The sequence below is a fragment of the Melopsittacus undulatus genome, chromosome 10, assembly GCF_012275295.1.
Source record: "Melopsittacus undulatus isolate bMelUnd1 chromosome 10, bMelUnd1.mat.Z, whole genome shotgun sequence".
In the NCBI taxonomy this organism is placed as follows: Eukaryota; Metazoa; Chordata; class Aves; order Psittaciformes; family Psittaculidae; genus Melopsittacus; species Melopsittacus undulatus.
This window is the reverse complement of record NC_047536.1, coordinates 11,538,094-11,565,034: the sequence shown is the minus strand read 5'-3', so window position 1 is coordinate 11,565,034 and position 26,941 is coordinate 11,538,094. Positions and strand designations below refer to the sequence as shown.

At 41.1% G+C, this 26,941-nt stretch overlaps 1 protein-coding gene across 2 annotated transcripts in view; it reads right to left on the bottom strand.

Moving 5' to 3' along the window:
- Window positions 1-11,761: 11,761 nt before the first annotated feature.
- Window positions 11,762-26,941, bottom strand: part of CLINT1 (clathrin interactor 1) — a 50,722-nt gene continuing 35,542 nt past the window's right edge. Inside the window, exons 7-11 of one of the 2 annotated variants that reach the window (XM_034066922.1) lie at window positions 24,083-24,320; window positions 23,498-23,579; window positions 14,917-15,212; window positions 13,999-14,203; window positions 11,762-13,512 (exon numbers count right to left, since the gene is read on the bottom strand). In XM_034066922.1, coding sequence (XP_033922813.1) covers window positions 13,151-13,512; window positions 13,999-14,203; window positions 14,917-15,212; window positions 23,498-23,579; window positions 24,083-24,320 — 1,183 coding nt within the window. In that variant the 3' untranslated portion in view covers window positions 11,762-13,150. The remainder of the gene's footprint in view (window positions 13,513-13,998; window positions 14,204-14,916; window positions 15,213-23,497; window positions 23,580-24,082; window positions 24,321-26,941) is intronic. The other variant, XM_034066923.1, reaches the window with a different exon arrangement.

Sequence of the window (26,941 nt, the reverse complement as noted above, 5' to 3'; positions counted from 1 at the left end):
GAAGATGGTAACATACCCATGCTCTGGAATTCAGATGTTTGCTAAAAGGATTAATTCCCATTGCAGCCTGGGAGCTGTTTAAAGAGAGCACAATCTGTGGTTTAAAGCCAGGAGAGGCAGTAAGAGGATGAATGTAATGAGGAGGATCAGACAGAGAACTCACAGAAGAGGTCTGCAACCCATTGACTTTCATTTGCATTTTAAAGTGTTGTACACTGGGAGTCTGCCCTGTCTTCCATGTGTATGATGTTTCCCTGGTGTCTTACAACATGATTTACAATCAATGTGGCAGTAAACTCTTCCTCCTTTGGATTGCAGTTGTGTCCATTTAATTTGCAAGTCCAGAGGACATGAGTTTCCCTTTGATATTCATGCAGGTGCTTAAGGGTGTGTGCTCAGACACCTGCCTCAATTGGAGTCAAAGCTGTTGATTAAACTGCAGCAGTTGTACTCCCAAGCTGTTGGGGAAACAAGTCCTGTGCTGCCACAAAAAAAAAACCCAAAACAACAAAATCCTTTCCTGAGCTTTTCTTATTGTGTTTTAGTTCATTATATTTTTATATATATATACACACATATATATATATATATATTTATAAGCACTAACTTTTCTAGTGTGGGAAACTCTGTGAAAACACGGTGCCACTTCAATTACAAGCTTCTGTGTCCTGTGCTGATGTAGTAGATGGGAGCATTTGGGCCCTTCTTGTGCTACTGTGGGTGAAGGCTGATGGCCAGGGTAGCTCCTGGTGGGTGTGAAGAGCTCTCACCCACTTCACCAGGGTGTAGTAATGTCTTACATTGCTCCACCTGCTCGTAAAGCAAAGAGCTCTGCTCTGTAACTGTGGGTTTTGGTGTGGGTTTTTCTGCATGCAGGTGACACATCTGAGTGTGTTTAAGCAGATGTTCTTCTGATAGCCCAGGAGAGTATTGATCAAATTAAGGGAAGATGGTTGCTGGAGTGGGGAGGAAAAGTCACAGATTCCAGAGTTGATTTTAGTGCTTTCTTGGTGTTCTATAGAGCTTTCTGCTCATCTTCCCGATGTTGTTCTGTCCCTGTTTTGAGAGGAGAATCGAAATTCTTAGAGAAAAACCAGGGGAGGAGACATCCTCCTGTCTGTGGGAAGTTGCTCCTGTTCTAGTAATGCTTGGGGGGGGGGGGGGGGCGGGCGGTTAATTATCAAATGTTACTTGAATTCTCTCAACAATTCTCAACTTGGAGCTGTGTCTTCTTGCTGTGAATGATTTATTAGCCCAAAAAGCAGCTTATTCCCCACAGTTTCTTATGAGCCTGGGAGCTCTCACTCTTCTTGGCATTTACGAATCTGTCCATAACACAGACCATTGCTTAGGTTTGTCAGTTTTCCACAGCAGGGACACCTCACACTAGACCATGTCACCTAAGGCTCTGTCCAAGCTGGCCTTGGGCACTACCAGGGATGGAGCATTCATCCGTTCTTTGGGTAACCTGTTCCAGTGCCTCGCCACTGGAATCGTTATACCCACTGTCCATTCACTCAGAACCCTAAATTGAACAGCATCACATGGCAGTGATACTGTGATTGCACTGCTCTGCCTTGGATCTGCTGGAATTCAGTGCAGTGTTTGTGAAGCTCTTCTGAGATAACTGCATCCGTTTCCTTCACCACCCTGGGCAGAGGGGGCAGCTTTCCACAGGAAGAGGTAATTGTTTGGATCCTGATGGCTGCTGTGAGGATCATGCTCTGCGTGCCCCTGCCACTGTGCTGCCTTGTGCGTGGGAAGTGGTGGATGCTGAGGTAAGGCCCTGCGTGTCCTCTCTAACAGCCACGTCTTGCTCCATGCTCTGAGGGAAACCTACTGCTGTGTATGCAGGTCCTGTCTGAAGGTGGGGTTGGGAGAGTGAATAGGCAGATCCTTTATTTATGCAAAATGACCTGTGCTAATGCCCAGAGGCTTTTATAGTTTCGTGTTGATGCTCTGGCCTCCTCTAGGACAGCTCCAGAGCCCTCAGACCCTGTTCTGCTGCTGCCAGTATGAAACAGAGAAGGACCTGGCTCCAGTGCTCTGAGGAAACCCCAGGCCAGGAGATGGATGGGCACAGTGGGCACTGAGGTGTGTCCTGTTCCTGTCCTCTTCTCTGGGAAAGCACTGAGGAAACTTTGAAGGGGCTGGACTTGTCTCTTCCATGGGCACTAAATGCTCAAAAGCAGTTGTACAAAGAATCCGCTATGTGTGACAGCCTTTCAGGCTGCTCTTCATCTGGGTGTCTTGGCCAGATCATAGAATCCCAGACTGGGTTGTGTTGGAAGGGACCTTAAAGCTCATCCAGTTCCAGCCCCTGCCACAGGCAGGGACCCCTTCCACTGGAGCAGGTTGCTCCAAGCCCCTGTGTCCAACCTGGCCTTGAGCACTGCCAGGGATGGGGCAGCCACAGCTTCTCTGGGCACCCTGTGCCAGCGCCTCAGCACCCTCACAGGGAAGAGCTTCTGCCTAAGAGCTCATCTCAGTCTCCCCTCTGGCAGGTTAAAGCCATTCCCCTTGGCCTGTCCCTACAGGTCCTTGTCCAAAGCCCCTCTCCAGGTTTCCTGCAGACCCTTTAGGCACTGGAGCTGCTCTCAGGTCTCCCCTTCAGGAGCCTTCTCCTCTCCAGGCTGCCCCAGCCCAGCTCTCTCAGCCTGGCTCCAGAGCAGAGCTGCTTCAGCCCTCGCAGCACCCCCATGCCCCCTCTAAGGCCCTCCCCTCAGGTTATGGCTGCGCGGTGCTGGAGACACCGGCCGGGCCCTGCGGCTGCTCCGAGGAGCAGAAAACCACTGCTGCCCGCCCGGAGGGGCGGTGGGAACACCCCGAGCGGAGCTCAGCCGTGCGGGGCCGGGCTCCGTGCAGTGCCGGTGCTCGCCCCTTCCCTCCGCTTCCACGAGGTGGCAGTAGAAGGAAAGGAAAAGCGGGGCGGGCAGCGCAGTTTGAATCGTGCAGCCGTAGATCAGTCTGGAAGGGACCTCGGGGATCATCCGGTCCAACGTTTCCAGGCAAAGTATGACCTAGACCAGGTGTCCCAGCACCCTGCCCAGCCGAATCTTAGACGTGTCCGGTGTTGGGGAATTCACCACTTCCCTGGGAGATTATTCCAATGGCTATTATTGTCGACAAATTTTCCTCCTGTGTCCAATCAGAATCTCCCCGGGATTAACTTGTACCCATCACCCTTTGTCTTTTCCACATGACCCCTGTAAAAAGGCAGTTATCTTCTTTGTGGCCACCCTTTACATACTGAACATGGTGATAAAGTCACCCCTGAGCTTCCCTTCCTTAAGGCTGAACAAGCTTAGATCTGTCTCTCCTCATACATCTTCCCAGCAGGTGAAACAGCACCGGATCTGTCACAGGGGCTGTGCAGACACAAGTCTGAAGATCTTGCTGAGAAGCAGCCCTAAGTAGAGGGGACCATTCTGGACCAAGCTGCAGGAGCAGCAGCTCGGCTCCCAGGTAACTGCTGTCTGTGTATTAGAATAGCAGGAGCCCCGTAGCCATCCAATGCTGATGATGGCCATGGCTGATGGAAGCGTTGGCTGTGGGAGGAGAGCAGGATCTGCTTGATGATGGGTGTACTAGAGCATGGCTGGAATAGTGACCACTAGCAGATGCTGCCCAGGTTGTAAAATAGTGCTCCGTGGGTATCCACATCTTGTTATGTATTCACAGGCAGAAATCATGCACAATTTATGCATGATGCTGAAGAATAAATCTTTTAAAGTAATATGCTTTTGGTATATGCTTCTGTGCTAGAGCTCTGTGTCAATGCACCAGCTTTGTGGAAGGAAACAGCCCCTCCTCTGTTCTGCCCTTTACGAGAGTGAGGCTCAGGTGCAATCAGTTTTACCCCTCAGAACATGGTCAATGGAACAATCATGTGATGTGATGATCAGGAAAAGGATGTGAGAGTTTGAGGGGGAAAACTGATGCTGTTGTGCCAATGGCATAGAGCAGCGGGAAGGATGGCAAACAGGACAGTGATATTGTGCCAGATGGAACAGTGCTCTGGCTATAGAGGCTGGAATCAGGTGTGATCTGCATTGCCAGCCTGAAACAGGTCCTTGATGTAACTTGCTCTAAAAGCAGTCCAGTGGTGTGACTTGGAATCAGCTCCTGTATCTTCCAGCTCACCATTGGCACTCAGGGTGTTGCTTGCATTGTAGTAATATTTGCCTGCACATAGTCTAGTTTACAACAATGCTTTGCATTGCGTTTGCCCACCTTCCTTGTGTGCTGACAGTTTTACACTGCTGAGATAGTATAAATGAATTAGTTTTAAAAGCAGCCGTGTGCTTGTCCCTTGTTGGGTCAGGATGCTCTGAAGTCCCCCATTCCTCAGTTTGCTGTTGTAATTAAAAACACAGACCCCTAAAAGAGGCTTGTGCTGTCTTTGACTATCTAAGACATGGCAAATGTTAGTGCAGCAGAGTGTGAATCGCTTGCAGAAAGCCATCCTCTGTCCCAGCCCCACATCTATTACCAAGGGTAAACTAATGAACAAAGAGCTGGTGTTTGCCACAGTATCCAGTGTAAGGGCTTTCAGAAAGTGCTGCAGGCTGACAAGGGAAGATTGCAAGAGGCTGCGGACCCTGACCTCAATAAAGGCTTCAAAGGAAGCTCCTGAAAAATTGTTTTTGCAGCACAAAAAAGAACTCCTCTTGGTAAAGTAGCGGCCAGGGCACTTTAATAGCTGAAACCATGTCAGGGCTTCTGCTGACTGGGTGGAAAAGACATATTTACTTTGCATGTAGGTGCTGTTCTGTAATGTCTTTTTTTTCTCCATTAAGAAGAGGCCTTGATGCTCACGAGATGAAGGTACCGGCTACCCCCCCCCCCTCCCCGGCCCCATTGCAGGAACCGAGGGAAGGAGGAGCTGGGGAGCAAGAGCCAAGTGAGTGCTGGTTCCTGCGGTGGGTTGGGATGCTGGAGTCCCAGTGCCCAGAGAGGAGACCCTGAGGAGCTCCTCACCAGCTCAGCCACCTTCCTCTGCAGTGCCTCTGGGTGTCCCTGTTAGTGGGAGCACACAGGCAAGGCAGGGGGGCTGAGGGAGCCTAGGGCTGTGCTGTGCTGCTCACACAAGGGGTGCTGCTTGCTTGGCCCTGGCCACAGCTTTTGGCTGTTCTCCTCCTTGCCAGCTTGTGGCTGCTCCAGCCACAGGGGTGTGCTCCCTCACACACCAGGTCATTCACTTTGGCTGCAGCACTCTTGTCTTGCTCGTCAAGCTGCACCTCCTGCAAGAGCCAGACCCACTCTCTGCCTGTGCATGGGGTTGTATCCCACTGGACCTCATTCCCCACACTGAGAACCATCACTGCAGAGAGGCTGCTGCTGGTGAGTGGGGAGACCAGGGCAGCTCACCTGGTCTGAGCAGTTTATCTCTTGGCCTCCCTCACCTTCTGCCTGCTGCTAGCCCAGGCTTCAAACATGGGCCACGGGCAGATGCCCCTTGCTGCACCCAGTGGCACAGGCAGAGCAGGCAGCTCCCTGTCATGTTTTTCCAACCCTTTTTAGTTCACAGGTACTTGAGGTTTCCCCATGAGCTGCAAGCCCCAGTGTAAGATGCAGAAGGTGACAAGCACCTGGCTGGGCTCTTTCCCACAGCCCAAAGGTGACCATGGAACAGAGATAAGTACAACTGCCTCCCATCAGTATTCACTCTTTTTCAGTCCACCCAGTGCTGCTGTGGACCCAGAGGCCAGGAGAAGGGAAGTGACAGTGTGACAGTCATACATCTGGGACAAAAATGGAGCACCACGTAGGGAGATTGATGTGGATCAAACTGGGCTGGAAAACCACTGAAGGCAAGGTGATTTTGGGAACTAACTACCTTTGTGTTTGAGAAGTTTAGGAAGTTCAAGGTAGAGGCAGACATTTCTTCCTCTCATTTTTACACCTTGGTGGCTCTTGGAAGGATGTGGTTCCCTGAAGGGAAGGGACAAGAGGTGAACAGAGGCTAGGGCAGGGAGACACCTGAAAGAATGCAATTTACTGGTTTTCAAGAACTTAACCCTTAGTGTTCTCTCATCCAGGATTTTTGTTTGCAAATCAAAAATAGGGAAAGGTTTTGGTAACCTCATAGTATCACCAACAGTTTGTTAAAAGACTAATTGCCAAGTAGCTTATGCATGTGGGACCATTAGTAATTCTGTAGCTATGCAAATTAAAACAGTGATGTATGATTTATAGCTTTAATAATGTTCTGAAGGCTCTTAAATTTTAATCACTTGCAACATCCTTTTTAATATTCAATTACTTTATTAACTAATTAGGTCAGTTGCTGAAAAAGCACATAAGGCTGGTGCTATTTTAATATCAGCTGAACATCACAAAATACCTTTGAAATGGTGTAAATGGTTTATTTATTTTAAATAGATCATTAAGATGCTATAATTAAGAAACCAGTTACAGAAAGAAGACAAGAAATTGATAGGTGCCAAAGCACAATAGCAGTGGCTTCTCTGCTTACTTTATAAATGGTCACAGGGATGCTGAACTCTGTGAACGTGGCCACTGAAGCACCTTCCTAGATAATTCGTATTCAGCTGAAGGGATAAGGCTCAAGATAGGCTTGGTTCATTATAGATGCTTTTTGTATGAATTTGCCTCTCTATTGATAAAAGCTCCACAGATGACCTTGAAAAGTTAAAGTGTTTGAAAGGACAGCCCTCCTTTGCTGCCTGCTCTTTTGTCTGCCTCAAAAAGAGATAAAAGCATAACATCTTAGTCCTGCTAATGCTGGGCTGAAAGTGTGAGGGAAGGTGGGTGCCTAATCCGTGGGTCCCTCCTTTGTGGGAGGTGGGTCCCTCCTTTGTGGGAGGGAAGATGGGTGCCTAATCCATGACCTACCTGCTCCACTCAACATGGGTGAGCACTTGCTCCTGCCCAGCCATATGGGCTGTGGCCTCACAAGGACAGAAAAACTTACCCCTGCAAAACCCACAGCACTGCTTGGCTGTAGTGCACAGCTTCACACTTCCAGCTTACACCAACCCTTTATGTATAACCTGTTTGAGAAGTTAAATTTGTCACCAGCATGGCTGAAACAGGCTTTGAATACCTTTCCAGTTTAAAACTTAGTAATTAAAGGTAAGATAATTCTTAGAGTAGTATTTAAATCAATCAATTTAACAGATTTTGGCTTAGATTACATCAACGTGATGATACACAGTGCAGTAGTTTTCTCTGCTTGCAAAGTTGCTGGAAAAGATCTTCAGTGTTTACATAGCATCTTCCTTGCTACCATTTTCATAATGAAAACCTGTAAAGCAGGGGGGCAAAAAGCATAATGCTACAGCAATCTTTCTGTTAAACATATGGGTGCCCTTTACAAGTGAGATACAAAGAAAACAATTCCAGGTCTCAATTCACAGGGAGTTTGCTGGGTCTAACACACCTATGGTCCATATCTGACTCTGAGGCAGCATCTTGGCATGATACAAGGCTGGTACTCTACTTACCTAGAACTAAAAATAAACACTACCCTTGTTGCAGGTTTACTCAACAGATGACAGTAACTTGTGCCATTAGTGTGGCTTAAGATGAAATCAGAGCTGTTCTCTTTGTAAAGTTCTACCTCAATAATATTTATCATCAAAATGATGCTCCCTGCTGCAAGAGGCTGCTGTTCAACAAGACTGTATCCCCTGAAAGGAAGAACCTACTGGACTGACCTAGGCTGGGTTAGAGAACTGTGCAGATGGAATGAGGGTGCCTAAAATAATGCTAGATCTAGTTCACGTTTTTTGGGAGCTGCCACAGGAAATAAAGGTGCAGAACAATACCAGTATAGGATACCAAACGTTGCTGCAAGTTGGAACCTTCGAACAAGTGCAGATACAACTCTTCAGGGGGCACAGATACACAGTCAAAGGAGGTGTCATTGATTTTAAGTGTTTATTTATTTCACCCTACAACACTACTGTTGTACAACATGGCTTCAGGGCTGTTCCCAGTCTCCTTACAAAGCCCCAGGTCTCTGTCAAATAGGTGCATTTTTATCTCATTCCTGTAACTTCTCCCCAGTCATTTATACATAACTGATTCCCGTGTTGCTCAAATCATTTGTGTAGGAAAACACACAACCTCCTCTGTCAAACTGGAATTGACTACCTGGACCTGCAAATAAAAGATGACCAGAGCCTCAAACACAAGTGGTACTGGGAGAAATCGGGAGACAAAACTCAGCAGAAACCACCCTCAGAGGTTTGACTTTAGGATCTTAAAGGTCTTTTCCAACCTACTTGATTCAGTGATTGTGTTTGGGAGTCCAGCGGCTGCAGCAGCCTCCTCCTCCTCCACGGGTACCCAGGAGCTGTTAACCTCCCCGGCTCGATTCAATGTGACGGTGACACTTCACAGCACATTGCATCCAATCTCATTTGAGGCTGACAAAGATTGTTTCTGTTTTATATCTATTGGTTTATTAATGGCCTACAGCCTCTTAAGCAGATGCATATTCATTAGATAGCCAGCTGTTAGGAGGTTCCCAGATGTCGAAAGTAGCTCTGTCTTGGAATGCATTTCTTTTTTTTTCCCTTACTGTAAAACAAAGTAATTGTAGCTCTATTAAAGAACCAGTTAATTACTGAACCAGTACCTTATGGCATGCTTAGAAAAAAAAAATAGGATGTGCAAATATGTGAGAAGTAAAGGCATGTCTGAAAAGGGAGAGGAGCTGAGCCTTCTCTGTGCTGTACACATGTGGAACTTACATAGATGGAGAGACCTGGAGTACCCCCTGTAAGGAACCCTCAGCTGAAGCCAGCCAGGGATACACCAAGTTCTGCAAAGGTACTTTCTTCAATTTCCACATGCTGCAAAATTTCTCTTACCTCTTCTCCTTCCTGATCTGAATAGTGGATGCAGAAGCACATAAAAACTGAAAGCGAGATGTATCTCATGTTTTAAAGGTCATTTACACAGAGAAGCAAACTTCCACAGCATCCCAGCTAGATCAAGCTGTAACCAGATCATTGAACAAGCTGTACAGATTGACTTACGGATTCCACAGGACATCCTCTTGTCTCACAACATTAACCAGGCTCACCTGGTTGTCTTTGCAACTTACTATTTTTTCTTTCATAAAATCATCCAATGGTTTGCGATGAAAGGGACCTTGGCACAGGGTCTGGAACCAGATGAGCTTTAACGTCCCTTCCAACCCAAACCATTCTATGATTCTGTACTCAGTTTCCAATTCTCTCCTTCATACTTTTAGTTTTTGTCAGTCAAATCTGTCAGCAAGTACGTGGAGCTGTACAAGTGATTGTTCACTGTGCTGACAGTTCTGAGTACTAACCAAAAATAAAGAAGTTTTCCTTGCAAATAAAGTATTTTGCTTGTACTCTGGTCAGTGACAGTCTGGAATAAAACTTGGGGGGGAAGAAAAAAAGGGTTTTTTAAAAAAATCATATCTCCATTAAAAGCTTTAATCTGAACCAAGCAATGCTCCTATAAAATGTCATATGCTATAAAAGTATTTACAGTCATACACAGAGGAACATGGAGGCAATTTTGTAGAGTAACTCTTGGAGCAAAGGCCTCTGAGAATAAAAGTGTCTTTAGATATTTGTTATCCTGTTATAGTTGGTATCACCTTGAGTATACAACGCCTGCCTGCATTATGTAAACACATCATTGATAAATCCCTCCCCCACCTCCTGTCAGCTCTGTCAGACTGTTCCTACCTGACAGCTATAGCTGAAACAGATGCTGCTATAAATACCCTTGTTTAGCTGGTTTGAGTATAATTTCTTTTGTAGAACATGGTGGATGCTCCAGTTAGCAGTGAACTTGCACCTGTGCTGGAATTTATTACTCCATTGTACAAAGTAAGATGCATTTTTTAAATGATATAAAACACACACATGGGTGGGTTCTGATGCCCCTTTCTCCTCTTCTTCAGTTGAGACATCCTCTATAAAGGATTTAACTAATTTAAGTGAACTGTTATTTAGTTTACAAGCTGCAGAAGGCAGAGATGGTAAAATTTACCTCTTATGACCAGCCGATTCCCTCTATTTGCTCCCTGCAGGCTCCAAACTCTCTGCCAGTTGCTGCTTTTCAGCTGTGTGTGAAAAGACCATTCAACTAAGCTGGCAATGGTTACAATGCTTACAGTTGGGCTTCTGAATCTCATGGACTTAGGAGACTAACCATGATAACATGAGCACATGTAGGCTTTAGGACAGTGCAGTTACAGCCAGACCTGGCTATAAAAATGAAGAAAGGAGTTATATTAGCCAGCAGCCAATAAAAGGTAGATCTGTCACTATTCACACAGGAGCTAATTTGCAATTTTACCTTGAATGGTAACTTCTGTTTTTAATATGCTACTTTTCTTATACCTGCAATATCAGATATAGAAACATTTTATAACCATCTTAAACCAATTCAATATTGTTTTAAGCAAACACAACCCACTTCATATTTGATCTTTATCTAATCCTGTAAACCATATCCTGCTAAGCACTGCTGCCTATGATCCATGTCTTTTAAGGTGAGGGAGAAAGAATGGGATAAAAATTTTCATGCAATGGGCTCTAGTCAAAGCAGGTTAAAGATGCATGGGGAGGCAGCTGGCCTAAACACGGAAGGAATCATTCTGTGTTTTGTTTTCTGATGTTTGTTTCGATTCAAAGGATCTCCTTAGCTCTCACCCACCTGCAGCCAGCCTGCCTGGCTGAAAAAAAAAAAGGAACCCTTCTTTTCACACTCCAAACAACCTCCTTTATAATTAGGATATTGATCCATAAGGTAAACAACTATGGTAGGGGCAGTGAATCAGTTCAGTACAACTGCTCCATAAGCCTATGTACCCTTGACTGAGATATAATGGACACAACCACAAAGATCCACTCTAAACTGAGCAAGTTTTTTCCACAGGAGTTATTCTAACCCCTGACAAATATGCTTCTATAATTAATCTCTTGATTAGAAGCTAATTCACTGGATTCTTTGAAGAGATGTAAGCAACCTAAACAAGGACGTGATCTTTCAACACAAAGCCAACTATTTAACCAACTAAATTTACCTTAAGGACAACATCATTAACAGACTCACGCTACTCTTCCAAAAACCTTGTAAAAACTATTGAGAAGCACTTTACCCCTTCAGTACAGCTAAGACAGCAACACTGACTACAGGTTTAGTTTTTGTTGTCGCCCATCTACCTCCCCAGGAACAAGCTTTATCCCCACCACAATTTTGCATATATTGAACCAGTTTCAGTCCTCCCAGCTGTTACAATCAGAGGTTTTGAAGATGATTATTCCACATAAGTTTAAAGGTTTCAGAACAGGAACCAGAGCGATCTCTCTCCTACTCAGCCGTTAAAGCTTGCCTTGATTACTTTGATGTAACAACACTTGAAAGCTCCTATTCTTTGAAACTAATTTAAACACATTGAATTGTTGAAAGATTAAAAACCGCAGTCAGCTAATTACACTCACTCTCATCTCTTATTCAGCAAATGAATCACTTTTCATTACCACTTAGCTGAAGTACATGAATTTCTGCCTAATTAGAAATGTTGTAGATGGAGCATTTGCAAGGCTGGAGCAGGTCAGGATATCTTGCCTGCTTCATTTTTAATTCCTAACAGTAGAGGCAGATAGGAAAGGCTTCAGATAAGAAGTCATTAAACAATTTTAAATTATTTATAAAAATTACTTTGCCCAAATTATAATTATTTTTTTCCCCAAATGCTCTCATAAACGTCAAATGGAATGAAAGAAAAAGCAGCCCAACATTGATTTTAATGAACATTTTAATGTTATGTATAACAGAACATTATGAATACAATGGAAACAAAGTTTTATCAATTTAATAATAAAAAAGAAATCCAACATAAGAAAAGGGAGGCAATAAATTTCATACCTATAGTGCTTATTCTTAAGAATGTTCCTGGCTTGTGAATATAACGATGTCTTTGTATTCTGATTCTAGAATCATGATTCATGTGAACTTAAATGCAGAATTACAGAAGGAAAAACAAAACCCCCCAAAACCTTAATTCATTCTTTTGTTTTCAGTAAATCAGTAAAATCTTTTGACTGCTACAGGTTTCCTTTATTAATATATATATATTTTACTCCTCTATTGGATTCCACAGCTGCTAATGCCATATTTACACAAAAGAATCTGTGCAATAATTGTTGTATAAAAGCCAAGGTCCAATGCTGTTGGATTAGGTGGGTTTATAGAATTACATAACTGAAGTGTACTTAACCTTTACTGGCTTTGTCATTATGCAAAAATAAGTATTTTTTTGCCTTTTGACTGCTGCTGCTGCCCTAAACCCAGTGGCTCCACAGGGATACTGGTGGTACAAAGGATGCCAAGTGCCACTGTAAAAAAACTGCAAGAAAGTGCATTTTCTGAAAGGAAACCTTCCAACAGATATCAGATAAAGCTTTTCCCAGACTTGCACTGGATATCAGTTACAACATTAGAAGCATGTTAAGACCCCAAAAATCTTGATCACCAAATTGCTGAGAGAGGATTTTTACAATAAAAATTTGGGTATCATAGCAGTGTGGCTGGAATATTAGCAAAAGTATATATACATTCCAGGTCCCTTTGAATTAGCCATAATCACATATGTAAGCCATTTTTTGGACAAAAATATATATTCTTATAAAAAACTGAGCATAGTACTTGAGTGACTTCAATTGTGGACTCTGTGATAGTGAACGGAATGATCCAATTATGACAAAGCGATCAGGGAGAGGGGGGAAAGAAAGTCAAGCTCTTCAAGAAAAAAGAAAGGTATAAAATTAGATTCAAACATTTTTACCCAAACCCCATTTCCAGACTTCCATCAAGCCTCAAAGTTAAAATTGGTTCTTCTACGTAGGAAAGGTTTTTGATGGTCTCAATAGAAATTAGTTTGCAAAATCATCTAACACATTCCTTAGAAGAACCTTTCACCTCTCCAGAATTTGAACACTAGTTATTGAACACTTAGAAAATAGCTTTTGGTTCTTTATGTAGACACTTTAACTGATAAAGAAAAAAAAAAAAAAAGCAGTATTGATCAGTGTTTTCCCTTCCCCAGCTATATTTGTGCAGCTAAAAATCCTTCATTCCACCTGCCCATGTATTTTAATTTTCTTTCATTTGATTTATTTTACAATCTTTATTTGCTAAAATTGGCAAAATTTGCAAAGGCATCTTGCTTGGGTTGTACAGTCCCAGGAGTCAGAGAGGTCATAGCAATATTGGGTATTCCCATTCCTATTGTGCCCGTCAAACCCATTCCTGTAGCTAGCACTCCCATGTTCATGTTCATTCCCATCATTCCCTGGTTCATCATAGGTGTGGGTCCCATGGAGGTCATTCCCATCGTACCTGACATCACACTGGGCATTCCCATCCCCACGGGAATGGGCCCTCCCATCAATGGGCTTGTCTGGGGTCGAACAGGCGTCATGCTTGGTGGAGAACTGAGATTCACGGCTGCAAAGTTTTGAGTCATGACATTCATAGGTTGTTGTGTATCTGCAAAGAAGAGAACAAATGCAAAAATCATTACCCATAATCTGATGCTGAAGGTGCCCATGTAGTTTAAGTAACTTTTGTGGTAACTGCTGTGAAGAAAGATTATGATGGCCAAAAATGTGAAATGTGGCTACTTCACTTATTTGTCTACTTTCTGTGTGAAGACACAGATAACTTGGGAGAGTTTTAAGTAGCATTTTATAACCATACACACTACTATGCATATTCTAGAGATCAGGAAGCCTGAAATCAAGATGCAGCAATGGTACAAACTCTATAGTAAAAACATGCACAGGTAACAGCTTCCTAGCATATTAGTCTCCATTTAGAAAATACTATGTGTGTTAGAACCATTGCAACGGTTTAAGAAACAATTATGACTAACTGTAGGAAAACAGTAATTATCAAAACACCCCATCTCAAGGACAACCTGCTAAACATATACAGGACTCAGCGTGCATGCAAAATAGTGCAATAATCACTTACTTTGCTGCTGCATCATGGTATTAAGTGACGGCTGCTGGGGTTTGGAAGGCTGCATCCCAGGTACTAAATTGTCCAAACTGATATTTACACTGGGATCTGACCAAGTTGAGGGTAGAGTTTTGCTTGCATTCTTCTGGACCATCTCTGTGCTTGCATTATAAAGAGTGCTAGGCTTCGGCATCATAGTGTGCACGCTTTGCAGGGGCTAGGAAAGAAAAGTTTGTTGGGATCTGCTTGAAATAACTTGCCAACAGGAATCAGAACTAAACAACAAGTAATAACAACAAGACAATAAAAAGCCAATGAGATTTTTAGCCATGAAATCAAGTTCTTCCAAAGCAGTGTTTCCATGCGCTGTTATGCCATCAGAGCAGAATATCTTCTAAGCTAGCATTAAGCTCCTGTATCAGTAGGTGGAATGACAGTGATCATCTACAGTCAAGTTCTGAACTCAGACATATTGACTTTTTTTCTTCCTAACACCAAATTGACCAGTTATGGTTTCCAAGAGACACTCTCCACTGAAGCAGGCACTTCTGTGTTTTGGAGAACAGACCAGTCCTCACTTCCACCTACTTGAGACTGAAAACTTGTAACATCTGTGGAGGATGGCTTTAAGGTTTAAAATACGAGCCTAGTCTTTGCCAACAAAGCAGCAACACTTTATAGAGCAATGAAGACCCTTTCAGAGAAGACTAGCTTAAAATAGGCTTTTCGATAACATCTGAAATCTCTTTCTTTTTAGGAGGCTGCTCAAACATTTTTGGGCAAAACTTTCTTACAAAATGATGACAACATCCAAGACACTAGGTATGGGTTCCAGGAGTGGAACGGATTCATTTTCAATGTTGTGATTAAGGAGAAGGGAACACATTAACTGAGGAAGGTCATTAGCAAACCATACAAATAGCAGCATACCTGTGACCTTGACATGGGTAAACTGATACCTACAGCATTGGAGGTCATCATACAGAAATTAATACTCTGAGAAGGCTTCATGGTTGTCTGAGGGGGGCCCATCAAATCAAAAAGATCAGTAGAATTTGAAGCTGTTGGAGACTGGCTTGAAGCTGTCTGTGGGCTACTGAAGAGCTCTATAGCTGGTTGCTGTGCTGTGCTGCTGAAGAGCTCTCCAGATGAAGCACTGGGACAAGGAGAAGCTTGGTTGAAGGCACTCCAGTCACCAAAGTCTCCATTTCCACTCGTTGCTGTACCTGAAGGAAAGGCCACAGTGTGAGAGGAAGGAAGACAGAGAAGGCAGGCAACAGACTTCAAGAAAGGAACTGAGCAAATGCCATATTCCATGAACTGAAACAAATGAGAGCCGATCCGTGTCCGTCCACATTAACATCTGCAGGTAGAACCTCCATCTGGACATCATTCCTTCTCATGAATATTCCAACAGTTTTAACAAGGTAGCAAAATAAATATGAAACACCCATGCACAGAAAGTAGAATGATGTTTGATAACATGTCACCTGTGGATGCAAGACAAGCAGGGACAAGTTTTCTTTCGCTGAAATACAACTGAAAGCTAACTTAGTGATAGATTGGAGGCTCTAGTCAAAACAATGCCTAGAACTTTGATGATATTTCTTTCCTGAGAGTACAGTTATCAGGAATGAGCCACCTGATAAAGCAAATTCCTTCATGATAAAGCAAAGACAACTACTTCAAACTTTGCTGTATACAATTAGTACTTTGTATAAAACAATGATGAGGGGAATAAATCCCAGAATTTTGAAAGCAGATTGCCAGAAAATTCTTATTGGAAGTGATAAGGAATAATTTCTTCCCATCCCATGAAGTGCTCATGTAAAACACATTAAGTTTTCTAACTTTGATTCACGGACTAAATGCCTTGGCTTGAAGAAGAAATGCAATCTCGTATCTAGCAATTCTTTCAGCAGAGGCTTTGCTGAACTCTTAGTGCATCACTTAAGCTTTGTTTCATTTCAATATACCAGGACAAGTATTTAAATCAAAACATAGCAATTTACAGCTCACTCTGTCTCTTACTGCAAAGTGCCTAACAGTATAAGCTCTTTGTAGACAACTCCAAGGGTACCTATTTCAGGATCACAGATGTCCAAAGACACAAACCAGTGAACTGAGAACATGTCATACCCTTTGAGACAAATGGGAGGAGATGTTATCTCCCTTAAAACCACATGTTTTTCTATTAACAAGAAAAGGGTTATAGTGATAGGGGAAGAAAAGCTTACAAAAACATATACAGGAGATGCTAAAAATAAAGCAATACCATTTACACAGCTCTCATTGCTACACGGTGAACCATGTTCCAACTTTGGGCCATTGTACAGGTCAGCTTTTTTACTACCTCACTGATATGCTTTTAGTACTTCAGCTTCAGATGTTACTTCAAAGTAACATCATTGCTGTATGAAATGAACTTTGAGTTCTAATGAACAGCTAAATCACCCTTGAATTTCTTTATATGAGCGAATGAAGACTCAAACGGAAAGCAGGGCAGATGAATCTAGTGTCAGTTGCTGCTTCCTAGCCTATACAATGCTAGTTCTGTAAGGGCCGTCCACAGCAATTTTCTACAAATGTATACTACCCACTCAGAAGGTAACTGCAGCAGTCCTTCACACTCCATGTAACTAATCATCAAAATTCACCTTCAAGCTTTAGTCATCTTTATCTTTACCAATACATTAGAATTTAAAGAACAGTACGAGAGTAAATCTGTTCAGAGAATCGAAGTATTGCCAACAACTTCAGTGCACAAAGTGGACTAATATTCATTAGCTTAGGGCCTTACCAGAACATTTGCTTTGATCTCTCTCACAAAGAGGGGCTATATTAGAATGTTTCAATTAGTATTACATATTAAAAATTAAAACCTACTTTAAATATTCCTGATAGATAAGTAAATGCTGAGTGTGCTCCTTCTGTGTTCAGACCTGTGCACAGAGCACCAATAAAGGAACTGGGGGTAAAAGGGATGAGGTTTTGCCCCTTCAGTAGAACTTCAAAGATGATTAATCAAGAAGGAAAAGATTTCTAGAGGGGCTTACGCTGTTCAGGAATGATTAATCATTTCACAAGACTCCTTGTCCCTTGCATAATGGTGATTGGAATAGATTAATCATGTTAATGCAGATAAAGGATTGTATCAATTTAGACTGTATTAACACAAAAATTATTTGCATAGTAGGCGGCTTTGTGTTTGGAAAACAATTTTTGACTAGGAAAGCCTGTAGAAAAATCAGAGCAGTTTTTTCCTGCCAAGCAAATTAAAGGTGTGCTAACTAACCCATGTCTAGTGCAGCTTTCCCGACACAGCAAATCAACACAAGAGATACAAGCATTCTGACTAAACCTGGCTCGTAGGGAGATTTGCTATCAACTCTTTGCTATTCTTTTCTTATTTTGGACTTAATTCTAAACCCTGGCTGAGAATCCCCAGCCAAATACCAGTACTGCCCAAATTACTTCACGACAGACAGCTCCCTTTACGTAACCATGATTGTTTGCAGCACTGTCCTGTCTTGGGTAGCACTGCAGGCTCCCACAAACACTACACCAAAAGGAAGATGATTGCTTTAAGTACCTTCCCAGTAATGTATTTTTTTTTCCCCAGTCCAATTTTAAGGGAAACATGTTCCAGATGGTGGCCATGCCTATGGAATAGCTTGTCTGTTTGCAGGCAAAAGGGCTGTGCATGCACTGAGCCAACTGGATGGAGACTTGACAGCTCTAAAATGCATGCCATGCAGCCAAACAAGGGCAAAACTCAGTGCTGTTTCAACAAGCATTACTAAAGTCTTGCTTTTGTGATTGGCAGCAATTTCTTCATGCCTGACTTAAGACCTAGATATCTTTTATTTAACAGACTTCTTCTAAAGGGGAAAAGATTGTATTGTATTTAGCCAACCTGAAATAAAGTGTTGGTCAGTTTTGTCCCACAAATGCATATATGCACCTTCAAAAGCCATCAGTGAGGTTGCATTGTGTTCAGAAGGCATAACTCAACTAAATTCTCCTCCAGATTACCCAGGTTTCCATGAGGAACCCAGACATCATTGGAAGCTTTGGAAATTGCCTGTCTCAGGCTCCTCTGGTTATGCCATCTCACATGGCCAACATAATTGTGTGTCTCTAAACAATGACATGTGGGAGCTAAGGACATCTTTAAAGACTCATATTTTTCTACCATGAGTAGGCTGCTATATTCCATTGAACATGATCCCAGCTTTTGTTTTGTTCAACTTACCCTTTTAATTTACTGTCCTGCCCATACCATCAAAATTCAAAGCAATGGACCCTCTGCATATGTCTGGAAACTATATAGACAACAGCACAAAACCCTTCTGAGAACTTTTCAGTTCACAGCATTATCACAAGCAAGCAAACCACACTATCAAGTACTTCATGCAAGTCTTTATCCCACCAGACCAGCTACCTTTTTTTTTATATAATACCTACCAGTATCTTAAAGACTTGTAACCTCTTAGTTGAAGTATTAGAAAATGGCTGCTTTTTATTGCAAATAAAATAGTTGCATAATCTTGCAAATAACACTGGGAAGACTGAGCATTAATAATGTGAATGGTCCAATCACTACAGACAATTTTTCCAATAATTTCTGAAACACAAATACCATCCTCTTGAAGCATTCATCACTGTGGAACTCCAATTAATCCAGCTCCTTCCCCACAGCTCAGAGTGGGATGTGCTAGGCTTGCTCTTAATTGTTTAGTCAGCACTTCAGCCAGGATTTAGACCTACACTTGGTTCATTTCAGGTTCTACTTTCCCACTCCAGAAGGTACATCACCTTTCAGTGTATTTCAAAATTAGACTTTGATATATGCTTCAAGTCTTATTATATACTTATATTATTAGATGAACAGGGATATATTTGTAACTCCTAACATTTTCTGAAATACAGTTAATGAAATGTTTTAGGTCCAGTGTGCCACGTGCTGTGCAAACAGTAGGTATCTTCCTTACTCAATATAGCACTTGTGGTCCAGTTACATAAACACAAATTTGCTCTGGAAAGGTAAGTGACTTTCAGTAATACCATGTGGCATCTCTTTGCCTTGTTCTGCCCTTAAACCAGAATTCAATCTATAAATTAAACCTACCTTGCAACGATGGGAAACTTGCTGAAGCAGCAGCTGAACTAAAATCAGCAAATCCCCCAAATGGGTCAGTTGATCCACCCAGAAACAGAAGGAAGCCAAATGCTGTTACAGGATTGTGCAAAGATCCATTGCAACAACTTCGTGTGGGATGAAGAAAAGCTGTTCTGTATTTGGCACAATGGATTTATTGATTCTGCTCCTTAAGTCAGTGCTGGTTTTCCTGTTCATCCCCATACTATATTTATACAACAATAAACTGGATCATTTCCAACTGCCTTGCAGATCTTGCCATTTGTTTTCATAGGGAAGAACTAAAATATGCAAGTTTTTGCTATCTCTAAAAATAGATATAGAGAGATTAACAGGTTTTTAACTAGTGAGGGATGCTACTAGTTTGGTAATTTGTAGAATTATGACTTTGGAAGCATAATACATACAAATCAAATGTTCTTATTGTAGAAAAATTAATTTATTATGCTTACTGTGAAAAATTATGTGTTGCCTTATATTTAGTTTTTGTGTTACTTAAAGCATGAATGATTCTGCAGCGATCTTGAGTTGGGATTTCAAGGACAGAGCTTGCATTTGTGTTCATTTTTTTATAAGTTTGCTTCCTTTCTGCAGCAGGAACATTAAGTTTTCCTACCAGACGTTTGTATGCAGCATATAAATTATTAACTTCTGAATACAGCAGAGTACCAATTTTTCACTTAAAAAATATAGCCAAGATATAAAACCAGAAGAAAGATCTAAGAACCATACTGTAAAGCTGTTATTAAAAAAAAAAAAACTAAAAACAGTTTACAAAAAAACAAATCAAACTATTGTCGATACTGCTTTTAAGCAGGTATTCCACTGACCTGAGAGAGCTAAGAGAAGTTGACCTTAACCATTTGTCCTCAAAGATTTCACCTCCAAGCAGTCCCACCCTTAGAAGAAGCTGCAGCAGTTCAATTATTTTGCTTTTAGTGTTATGCGTACATTATATAGGTTACATCACAGCTGCTTAGCCTGCAGTGCTTAGAAACTAGCCAGGTGGGACTGGAACATCTGTGCTGCACTCAAACACCACCAGGGACAGCTTCCAACATCTGGTGCCATTTCTGAATTGTCTTATTGCTGCAAGACATTCTGCCCCATCTGCTACTCTCAACTGGGTTAATTAAACTAGAACCATCTCCTTTTTAATAAATGGCTAGCAGTAATAAAAGGAACCATTCACTTTCTAATACACGTGTACTTGTATTTCTTTTTAATGTTATTTTACTGTAGACACTGCCAGGAAGGCAACTGTTCATATCCAAGGGGAGATGTCTTTTCTTGCTGAGCGTGTAGCATATGATACAAGACATGAGATGGGAACGCGAGGATGGTCTCTTTGAATTTTCGGAAACACAGCACTACTGAAAACCTTTTACAACTTTGTCAAGAGGGAGAAGATTTCATACAAAGTGAAGAAATTTCAAGACAAATTCTGAAGCGATCTAATAAGCATCTTACATATATTTATACACAAGTTTTATACTGACTGCAACCTGAGACTGAAAAGGCTAACACAAGCCTGTGAAACATCAAGCCAAAAACCCGTTCTGATCATGTTTACTTTGCCTACTGCAATGAACATTTTCAACTCTCCTCTTTTTTCAGCACGTGTACTTACAGAGTTCAGAGCAGGTTAATGGTTTGAGAGTTTCTGTGCAGAATGAATGCCACAGACGGCAGACTCTCAACCACATCCTCAAAAAAAAAAATCAACGCTCTAGTGTGCGCCTGTTATCCTGGGCCGCCTGACAAAGTATCTAGGGATTAATTTAACTTTAAAAATGAACTAGGTTCAATCCCAAAATAACCCCTTAACATTTTCAGTCAAGTCAACTTTTCCTGCTTTTCTACTGCCTGTTTTCAAATGATGCCAGCTTCCAGAGAGAGGCGACAGAGCTTAAGCTGAATGCAGTAACTCTGTAAAGAAAGGTATCGCCAGCTAAGATTAAAGAATCGCATCTCCTAACACCAAAATGTTACTTCCAGAAGGTCTAACCACAGATTCTACATCTTCTCAAACAGATTGTTCCTTTACGGCAATCAATCACCCCTCTCATGTACAAATTGTGCTGCTTTAGTAATGTGTAACACCCTCCCCCACCAAGCCTCACCAACCTTCTTCCACATCTCTGCACCTGAAAATACATAGATAAGCAGATTCAGAGTTCCCTGAATTCACATGACTTCCCTGCCAGTTCCTTCACAGGATAGATCAAAGGCTGCATTTGACCCTTTCCCTGTGTCTTGCCTGACACTGGGAATGTTCCCACACCCTGTGCTGCAAGGAACAGTGGTCGTAACAAGTGACCTGCACGTGAAGGACAGTGCTAATCTTCTCAACATGAGCTATCCTCAAAGATTCCCATGCGAGATCTGTCACTACAAATGAACCCTTTCCATCTGCCTTCCCAGGTCAGCAAAGAGGTTATTTAGCAGGACCAGCTGGTAATATGCCTCTTCTCAATACCATTTCCAAATGCTGCTTTGGAAAGAGAAGAAAAAAGACAAAAAGAAAAAAGGCTTCCTACACCAAAGAACCAAACTGATGAAAGATTCAAATGCACTATAATATGGAAGCTGCCACAGTTCTGTTTGAAATACAGGAAGGTTCACTTTGAAGTGGAAACATCTATTCTTAATGTGATTTAGTTTATATACATAAAAATAAAAACATAAGTGTATATAAATAAACAAAAAAGGCTCCAGTATATTTTCCTGCATCAACTGGATAGGAAAAGTTTCAGTATTGATTTGGGGTAGTGGTTCTGATCCAGGATCTTAAAATTCTGTGGCACCTTAGTAACTCCAGCATACAATGAACGCCTTTGTATATGAAGCTGATAAAACAGATAATAATGCAAAGCAAGTTGCTCCTTAAATACGAGGACATTTGTGCATAAAAGTACAGATGTGTGAAACAACTTCTATTTCTTAACCATTAGGAATTGACACATATTTCAGACCAGATATATAAAATGTATCTATTAAAAAAAAAAAGAGTGAATAAAGTTTTCAAGATCTACCAGAAATAAGAAAGAAAATATTAAGACAGATTCCTGATACGAAATTACCATGACAATTTCCCACCCATCCAACAGAGTTCTGATGTATTTTATATTCTATTAAATACTTTTAGAGGTAGCATTTTGGTAGCCTAGTGAAGAAAGGAACTGTGTCATACACTACTCGTAATACTGGCTTTAATACGTTATAATAAAAATACCTAGTATGATACACTACAGCAGTTCCACTACAATATCCCCAGAAGCAGCATAACTTCAGACAGAAGTAAGAGTAGTCTTTGCATACACATGAACGCAGCTACCTTGTCACATGACGCCTCCAGCCATTCTGGATTGTGATTTTTTTCAGCATAGCCTCTGTGATTACACATTATCTTTAAAACAGAAACTGATGCCGAGTATCTCTCATTCCCAAGATACACACACGCTTCTACGAACAATGTGACTATGATCCAAGCTGCTTTCTTGTAACGAAGTTACATGAAGCATTTCTATCTATAAAAATGCACATGCTCGTATTTTATTTGCTTTTCAATGTGATCTTTAAATAAAAATTCTCTCCCAACTGTGCAACTAGACCAAAAGTGCATGGAAATCCTTTTCTACACTATGCTAGCCACAATCAAATCTGTCAAAACAGAGAACCTGTAAGCACAATAAAGCACTTTAAAGTTTAGGTTTTGAAAACCAAACCACCAAACCCCTGAACTCCTTTATCAATCCTGTATGCAATACACTAACATTTAAGCACACTCCTGAAAAGAAACTGCATTTTGAGAGCGTAAGTCCTTGTGAAGGTTAATGGACTTAAAATTTAACTGCATGTTTACTAAGTGAAGGGACATGTTTTACAATGAGTAATTTTACTTCTAGGTAGCAATTTCTTTTTGGTATTAGGGTTGGGATCGACCAAGTGCCAAGACAAAATAAGAGAAAGAAACAAGTTTGCCATATACCTTAGATGAAATCTTATATGAAGATCATACATCTCCAGCTGCCTAGCCTTTGAATTGCACTAGGAGAAATGTCTGAATGTGAATGGATTGCATTTGCTTTTAGAGTTAATTATAAATAACTGTATTACAAACACAGTTTCTGACAGACTGATCTGGCACTTAATCTTTGTGCTGCTAACATTTATTAGTCCCATGTAATAGCACATACACTACCGCTGCCATGAAAGATTTTAGGCAGCTCTAAATTTTTGAGCATTCATTTCTCAATTTACCTACTACTCTATCAATATATCAAACAAGCTTATCCTCAGAACTGGTTCAAAATATGCATTATGAAAATAAAGACAAGACATGCCTACCTGCTGAAACTGGCTGGCTAGCTCCATCAAACAACAGATCAAGCAGGTCATTGGATGACTTGCTGCCAGAGGGTACAGAAGCCTGAAGAAGAAATAACACAGCAGATCTCATCTCATAATGTCATCATTCATCTTACATGACTCTGAGAAGTTTTCAGTGGCTTTGGGGTTGTTTTTTGTTTTCTGGAGAGATGGCAGATTTATCTTTGAAGGCAACAATCACTGAAACATGCCTAAGCTTAAAATCAAATACTGACAAGCCAGTAATTCAGGTTTTTTTTATCATAACTGAAGAATTTGTTAAGTGTGAAGGTTCAGATAATCCTTCACATTTCAGGCCAAGATTTCCTTTTTGCTTTCCTGGAGAGAGTACACCATGGTAATGACTAGATTTTAAAAATTCTGCATGTTAAAGCAATCAAACAATTAATTACAATCAAACTGTTCTGCAGGTTTTGAAAACCCCAACTAAACATTTGGGAAGGTTGTATAGCAAAACTTCTACTCTAAACTAGAAACCGACTCAAAGGTCAGAAGAAAACTGTTTCCAAAATCATGTTTTATTATGCTCTCCTGTGGTCTCACCTTTGCTGTAGGCTGTGAAGTATGAGCATCAACATTCTGTTCTGGACTTGCTTTATCTCCTGTATAATGTGCTGCTGCTCCCAAGTCAATGGTTTTTGAAGGATTTGCTGTGCGTTTGTGTCTGATGGTAGTTTCTGTAGCTTGTGTAATATGAATGTGTTTTGTTGTCACAGTCTCTTCATCTTTAAACTCAGCTTTGGGAGATTTACCTCGTCTTGATTTTTCTTCATCACTGTCACTAGAAAAACAAAAACAACAGAATATCATTTATGACTGACTTCTCAGTTACTTTGTGAACATTTGGCTTAAGCCACAAAACTTTTGATTACTGTATTTACTGGTAGCAATGATTCATAATGAAAATATTGCTTCTTCCTGTATTTGAGAAAAGAAACATTTTACCCTTACCTAATGCATCAACATGACACAGCATGGCACCTATTGTACAAAAGGGATGAAGAAAAGCAAGTTATTTTGTTAAACACTGACTGCAAGTCCACAGCAAAGGATAATAGGAAATCAGTGTTTAAATCCAGAACATTTAATTACCTTCTGACAGGAACTCCTCCACATATTACATAACACTTCAGCAACAAGAACCTAAGTTGGCGGATCTGCTCTGTATTTACTCCAAGAGACAGAAAGCAGTGAACCAAACACAGGTACTACCATTTGGATTTCAAGAATTCCATTCCAGAGAAACAGCCTTTCAGATTACTTAAAATGTTTGTGGAAAAGGAATGCTTGGAGAGTTATGCAATGCAGTGATACTGATTTTCTATCACAGAACACACATTCTTAAAACGTAAAAGAACAAAAGTGTCACTGCTTCAGGTGAAAACTTTTTAGATGTCATTGTGGAACAGATTGAACAAATATCACATTTTATGCTTTTGTATTTTAAGTCTTTCACAAACAAACCAATTGACCCCCACCAACAGTCATGTTACCATTAAGGTAAGATTTGTGCATAACAGTGAAAACTGCTTTAGAGAAAGCTTAAATTTATTGAAACGTATTTTGAAATAGTAATTCCCTTAGCAATACAGTTGAAAGTGGAAGGGTTTTTACATTTTAATAATGCATTAGAATACTAAACCTGCAAAACTTAAGAAAGACTGTCCCTTTGTCAGTGGGAATATGACAGTAACTGCAGTATACTCTGGAGGGTAGCCTTTGTTCACTGTTAACAATAGTGGGTTTCTTGGAATACATTGTGTGTGTCATTTCCTCTATGCATATTACCTACTTGCTACTGGGGATGGCTCAATTCATTAACATCAGTGAATATAAATGCTCACTCCCTTTTTAAATCTTTTATTTGTAAAAGAAATATATTGCAGCTGCTGGCCAACCAAATGACTACTGGCATTTGCTTGAGCCAGCCTCACATGGACAAGTGAGCTCAAATGGCATCTCTTAACCTTATCCCTCCAAGGCACTTCATCCCTGACTTGCACAACTGTCCCCTGCTGTTCCAGTTCTGGGTTTCTACAGATAGCCTACCTATGTGCACAAATACAGAGACCACTAGCCCCATTTTCATTTGTGACATCAGGATTTTAACACCAGCTCCAGAGAAGATTGATCTGGACATTAGCATGGTGTACATGGTACATCCATCCTAAAAGCCTCAGGAGTGTGGAAGATGTTGCCTTTTAGATGCATGTTGAAAATATCTAAGACCATGCCAATCACTGCTAAGGCTCAGCCCCTTAAAACCTGCTGCAGTGTATCTCTTGTCATCACTACAGAATACGCCTAGTTCATATACACATTCTGTGGGTTAAGTGATTGACAAGCATCAAAAGTCCAACCAATGAGGCTATTGCTACAGAAGTGGTAGACATCAATCTCACTAATGTAAGAAATGAAGTAAAAGTAAGTCTTTAATGATCTACAGCAAAATAAATGTCTAAAAGCTTTTGAGAAAAGAAATTAAATATATATGCCAGAAAGCAGGACAAATATTACTATCCTCAATTTTCTATGACAACCTGTACTGCTTCCAAACTGTCTCAGGAGATCTATTCTTTATTTTTCTTTCATGGTCACATTAACAAAGAAAAAAAGTATAGATTAATGTTCCCTTTAAATGTGTTTACTGTGCTCACAGCAGTAAATTGCAGTGCTTCACCTGAGAATTGCAGAGTGAACTTAAAACCAAAAATTATAGCTACCGTTGTAACAAATAATTAAAAAGACTTCTGTAAAGGAAGTACATGGTTGCAACTTCCAGAAGTCAAACTCCAGATACATGCTTTTTGCTTTGCCTTAAGGTTTTTGTGGGGTGCATTTTGTGTTTTGAGTTGGGTTTTTTTACCATTCCTTAAGACAATAAAAACCCTTTACATGGAATTTGCCTTTAAACATGCCAGTTGCATCCTTTTTCAGATGTACTAAAAGCTTTGCTTCCTTTCTATTCCATTACCTGCATCAACCTTTCTGAACAGTGGAGAAACAAGGACTGACAGAGTTTTAAGAATTCTTATGAAGAAAAGTGTAGTGTTTCAGAGGATCCTCTGTATGCCTGCAGGTATTTTAGAAAACACAGCTCCAGCACACAAGGCTTGACTCAGGGCAGCAACTGGTTTATTCAACCTAAGAACTAACAAGCACTATGAAAGAAAAACTGAGATTTTCCCCACCCCATGGGGTATTGTTTCTGGTATTTACTTCCAAGGGGATATATTTCTGGAAAAAAAGAATCCAATTGCCCCACAGCAGGACTAACATTTTTCTTCTCAAGAAAAAAAAAGCAGAATAGGCTTCTCTCTCCAGTTAACTGTGTGAGCTGCAAGTCCACTGAAATTGACTGTCAAGCCAGCTACAGCACAGGTTAAGCTCTTGGTTACTTCA